At 43.5% G+C, this 6099-nt stretch overlaps 1 protein-coding gene across 1 annotated transcript in view; it reads right to left on the bottom strand.

Annotated features, from left to right (window-relative positions):
• ITGA9 (integrin, alpha 9) overlaps positions 1-6099 on the bottom strand; it is a 497442-nt gene that overhangs the window by 400615 nt on the left and 90728 nt on the right. Inside the window, exon 9 of the mRNA XM_006869158.1 lies at positions 3284-3421. Within this exon, the coding sequence (XP_006869220.1) occupies positions 3284-3421 (138 nt within the window). The remainder of the gene's footprint in view (positions 1-3283; positions 3422-6099) is intronic.

Below are 6099 nucleotides of genomic sequence, written 5' to 3' on the forward strand. Positions count from 1 at the left end.
CTTCAGTTTGAATTTGCATATGAGTAATTGATGGTCTGTTACACAGTCTGCTCCTGGCCTTGATTTCACTGATGATATGGAGCTTTTCCATCATCTGTTTCCACAGATGTAGTCAATTTGATTTCTATGTATTCCATCTGGCAAGGTCCATGTGTATAGTCGTCTCTTATGCTGTCTAAAGAAGGTATGTGAAATGAAAAAATCATTGATTTTGCAGAATTCTATCATAAGTTCTCCAGCATCATTTCTATCACCAAAGCCAAGATCCATCCTCTTTGCTCCCAACCTCTGCATTCCAATTACCAGTAATGATCCATACATCTTGATTGCATGTTTGATCAATTTCAGATTGAATAAGTTGGTAGAATTCTTCCATTTCATCCTCACTGGCTTTAGTGGTTCATGCATAAATTTGAATAACAGCGGTATTAACTGAAGAACTACTTCTGAAAACCTTATGAATAGCAGAGAAACATTGTCAGATATAGTGCCGGAAAATGGGCCCCTCAGGTTGGAAGGCACTCAAAATGTGACTGGGAAGAGCTGCCTCTTCAAAGTAGAGTTGACCGTGATGATGTGAATGGAGTAAAGCCCACAGAAACTTCTTTTGCTGGTGAGGCACAACTCAAAATGTAGAGAAACAGCTGTTAACATCCATTGAAAATCAGAGCATGCAATGTACAAAGTATGAATCTGGGAAAATTGGAAGTTGTCAAAAATGAAATGGAATGCATAAACATCGATATCTTAGGCACTGGTGAGCTGAAATGGACTGGTTATGGTCATTTTGAATCTGATGACCACATGGTTTACTATGCCACAAATGACAAATTGAAGAGGAATGGTGTTACATTCATTGTCAAAAAGAACATATCCAGATCAGTCATGAGGTATAACGCTGTCTGTGATAGGAATAATATCCATGCACCTACAGGGAAGCCCACTTAATACCACTATTATTCAAATTTACGCACCAACTACTAAAGCCAATGAGGATGAAATAGAAGAGTGGTATGGAAAGAGAGAAATCACTAAGAGCTAATATATGTACCAGGAATTATGTATCTCTCTCCTCACTAAAATTACATAATGTGAGGGAGATTTTACGATGATCCCTATGCTACAGATGGAGTCCTGTTATGGTGCTATGGGATAAAGCAAAGGACCACAATGTCAGTTTGAAACACAAGGTCAGTGGTTTAAACTCACCAGCTGCTCCTTGGAAACCCTATACATGGTCACTATGAGTTGGAACCGACTGGACAGCGCTTAACAACAATGTTAGAGATGAGAAAATTGAGCGACTGATGTCAACCTATTTGTTCAAATCACACAGACTAGAAATGACAGAACCAAGACTCAAACTCAGTTCATCTGTCCCACTCAGCATCCTTTCTACTGTTCCACACTAACATGCAATCATTGAACAAGCTGAAGTTCCACAGAAACAAGAACACTCTGGTACTAACGGCAAACACACAGAATTATAAAATTGAGGAAGAGGGGCGTGGGAGGGAGGTATATGGGCACAAGGTGCCCAGAGAAGGTCTAGGGAAATTATCATTTTTCAAAATGTTACTCTTTGATTTAGACGGTTGGCCTTGTCACTCTGTAGTCTCAAAGAAGTTAACACCCACACAAACATTTCATCTCCGTCTCCGACAAATACAATGGCCAGCAAGTCTTAGGACTGGCCAACACCACTGAATGCCTGTTGTTCTCATTCACTTACATACCGCCCCCTCACTTCACCCTGTCCCCTGCCCTGGAATGTCAACGGGGATGCAGGTGCCAAGGAGCATCTTCCCTCATGGGTTTTACATCCAACTTCCCAAAGGATTTGTAAGCATCAAAGAAAGCACAGGGTTTTGAAGTTCCCTGGTCCTTCTTTAAATTACTTCCCTTTCATTTTAGTATCTGCTCACCTCGCTATACTTAAACAGCAATGCTTCCCCACCCTGTTCCCACCCCTTCCTCCTCAACTGGGATAACTGAAATCTTGGTCACTGTTTAAAATATACTTTTACTGATGTTTCCCCTGATTATTAGAGTATTACATTTTCACAATTTGGAAAAAAATAAAACTAAAAATCGAGGCAAGTCCCACCATCCAGAGAGATTAGTTATTAATATTCCCTTTGCATTTTAATAGGAACTCTGGTGGCACCATGGTTAAAGCACTCAGTTGCCTACCTTCCAAAAGGTTGGCAGTTCAAACCCAAAAAGTGCTCAGTGGGAGAACGATGTGGCAGTCTGCTCCCATAAAGATGGCAGCCTTGCGAAGCCTATAAAGCAATTCTACTCTGTCCTATAGGATTGCTAAAAGTCAAGCTTTTTTTCCACTGATAATCTCCTAAATATGTTCGTTCTCATGCTAGCTAGAAGTCAGAGTGAGAGGCAGAATCTATGCATTTAACCACTTCCCTCTTGCTGAACACTCTGACTTCCAGACCCTGAAATGCTTCTGCTTTCTTACTGGTCTCACTGTCTCCCTGCTCTGCGGGTGGGCTGCTCGCCCTGCCCTTCCCCCACTCTCCTCCCCTAGGCTGCAGAGTTGTCTTTAGGAGCCCCTCACTTCACATCCTGCTTACAGCTCTGCCTCTAATGGTCTGAGTATGCTGAAGAAGGGATATCATGGTTACAGCCCTGCCCAGCCTCCTGCTCCTCCATGCAGTTCCACTGGAAGTCTCAAACTTTTACGGGATAAGAAAAAACTAACTGTGAAGGTGTGCTTATCAGTGCTTATAATTTACCTCCTACCTGTGTACCTAATTCCTGCTTCTTCAAGATCCCTCCCAACCATCGTGTCCTCTGAGAAGACTTCTCCGATTCCGTCCCTGGGCAGAGGGATATTCCCAAAGACATAACCTAAGAGTGTCATCTCTGAAGCAGCCTGCCAGAGTTCAAATCCTAGCCCCACCACTTCCTAGCTGTTAACCTTTACAGCAGGTTACTTAATTTCTCTGGGCCTCAGTTTTTTCACTTGAAAAATGAGGACCCCTTATACAAATGCACATTGCACTGAAATCATTCACAGAAAGCCTGAGAAAGAGTGCCTGGTATCCAGCAAGACTCACACAGAAGCTGTGAGGACGTTTCCTGAGCCCCTGCATGAAGGGGACTGTAACATTGCTTATCATTTTTCATTCAGGGAACTTTGAGCTTCTTGAAGATGTCTTTGCATGTCATCTGGGTAATGACCCCATGTATGGCACATAGGGGCATACTACTTGATGGACAAAAGTCCCTCTCCCATCCCCACATTGCCCAGCACTGTACTCACGTTTCCTTTGTTGATGTAGGTGGTGACCTGCCCCTCGTCCCTGATCTCAGAAAACATGGGGGCCCCCACCAGCAGGTCAGAGAGGCCATCCGCGTTCAGGTCAACTGCGCATAAGGAGGAGCCGAAGTAAGAGCCCATCTGCAACCAAGTCGAGTCGCAACAAAGCATTCAGTGTCTGCCCTCTCACACAGAGGCCCCTGCTTTCCTCAGGCCCACTGGTGTTAGAAACATTTGCTCCCAAGTTGCCCATAAGCCATGATACCTATCCCAATAGTGAAATATACCCAACTTCCCTGGGCCTCCGGCCACCATGCAGAACTTCCAACCAGCTAGGAACAGAACTCATTGGCTCAGAGGCCCCCTCCCTGGAGCCCAACCAAGTAGAAGACAAATAGTCCAATCCCCCAAGCATGAGGGATTGTTTTTAAAAATGCAAGCTCAAGTTGCAAATATAGGTTATAACCACAATGTAAGTATCTCGTATATCAGACATTTGACAAGGCCAAGCAAGGTAGAATATAAAATTTCACAATATAAGCCAGACAGCAAAATAAATGTGAATGATGGGATATAGGTTACCCTCTTTAAGTCTTATACCTATAGACTGATTCAAAAGGCATGAGCTACAATGACAGGAGTGGGTAAAATTCATGAGACGGCTCTACACCTAAGAGAACAGAGAAAATTTACAGGTACTGACTCTTTTTTAATCACTGTATAATCCAGTGTCTATTATTTGAAATCAGGGGCCTCAGTCTCACAAATATCTGTGAGATTGAGGCAGGTGATGTAATAGATAAAAGAAAAAACTAAATGACAGTTTAAGTGTGCTTACAGGTGGCAAGTAACATTTGACTTCAAGGAGTCCTGGTGTGGCGTTATAGGAAAAGCACCCGCCTACTAACCAGAGGTTAGCAGTTCAAATCTACCAGTCACTCTTTAGAAACCCTACACAGGGTTGCTATGAGTAGGAACTGACTTGACAGCACTTACCAACAACAACACAGGTGGCAAGTGACAATTGGCTTCAAGGTCTATAAAGCAATAGGGAGTGATGGAGACTGTGGTAAACTGAAGCTCACAGGTCCAGCAGAAGAAGCAGTTCCTAATCAGCAGCAGCCACGCACTGTGTTTGAATTGTATTTGAATGGTCTGTTTTTTAAATGTTGACAACTTATTCAATATGCGAAAACAATAATAAGCAAACATCAGGCAGACCAAACAAAAATTTTTGCAAGCTATGTCCCTTCTAGGGGCTGCCACTTTACAATCTCTTGTCTCAAAAAATACATAAAAACCATCCTTTAAAAATAAAGGTTTTCAAACACAAGGAGGCTCTGGTTTGATTTATGTGCCCAAGCATTCTCTTCTACTATTGGCGTTAGCTGGGGGCTGGCCCAAAGGGGTCTGAGAGAGACGATGACACTCCAGTTTTATTTCTGGCAGCTAACCCTGGAGGGACAGGTGGACTCTGAAGTGGACTCTCAGAAATCCATCCCCAGTCACATGCCAAGGCCACCTCTTCTCAAACCACTGCCAAGCATCATCACCAAGGTTCTCAAGGCAGAAGGGCACAGGGAAGTTTTCAAATGAACTTCTGTGCTGGGGGAAGGACAGACACCAGGCTGCCAGTCACTAATCCAGCCTCCCCATCAGTGCTTTGATAAAGGAAACAGGCCAAAGCCCCAGAGAATGAAGCCAAAGGCAACTCTCTCTAACTGAGCCCCAGGGGAACTATTTGTTTTGTTCCAATGGACTATTTAACTTGGCATCTTCTTCAGTGTTGTATCAGAAATTCCTGCACATGAAGCTCCCTATCTAAGTTTTGACATGCAAATGCTTCATAAACTTGGTTAATTCAATAACGCCGAATGCAGCAATGACATGCTTCGGCGTGAGCATTCCCAGATGAGAGCTCTCTTAGCAGCCTGGAAGAGTGGGAACACGTGTCTGTATCAACATCCAAAGTGTGCATTTACTGGTAATTTCTCATGTGTACTATAGAAGGCATGTTGTTGTTGAGTGCCACTGTTGGCTCCAACTCATAGCAACCCTGTGTAGGGTTTCCAAAGAGAGGCTGGGGAATCTAAACCGAGGCCTTTCAGTCCAGTGCATTATCCCACAGCTCCACACCAATGCGTATCAACCGATAAAGGCCAGAATTCGTTTTTGGTGTTTTAGTTTTGTTTCTGGGTGTTTTTTTTCTGAAGGTATCTGACCAAATTCTTGTAAAAAGCAGAAGTGGACTTGTTTGCTGCCTTAGACCCTTTCTCTATATACATGGTTCCAGATACAGGAGTAAAGCTAAAGGCATCCTTAGAAAGCCTGGGGTCATGTCCTTTTCTTAGGAGGCAACAGAGAAGTCAGAGAACAGTAACCTATTTCAAAATAAGATCTCATTTCTTCTGGCAAAAATTCAAAGAGAGAAAATGGCCTAAAAAGTACACAATGAGGGGTAAAGCTAACTAGAGAGAGTAATGAGTGGTCTAACTCAACAAAGGTTCTGAACTGGGACCAGGGCCACATGGCCCAGGAAGGAAACAATCATTTATCCCTTTTCTCAGGCGAGTGGCAGATAAAATCACTATCCAACATTCTCCTGTCTCCAGGAGTTTCCCTCCCCAAATCCCAGGCATCCTATGTGTCTGCTCAGAGCTCACAAAGGCCTCCATCAAAATCAGTCTCTAAAACTGTGTCAGCCCCTAAACCACGTCCCTCCTCTCCCAGTCTAGACTTGTACTCCCTCAGAGCAGGCAATCTCAGCTAAGCAATCCTATTACTCTAAGACACACTAAGGTGTATGTGCCTCAGAGTTC

The sequence above is a fragment of the Chrysochloris asiatica genome, unplaced genomic scaffold, assembly GCF_000296735.1.
Source record: "Chrysochloris asiatica unplaced genomic scaffold, ChrAsi1.0 scaffold00127, whole genome shotgun sequence".
Taxonomy (NCBI): Eukaryota; Metazoa; Chordata; class Mammalia; order Afrosoricida; family Chrysochloridae; genus Chrysochloris; species Chrysochloris asiatica.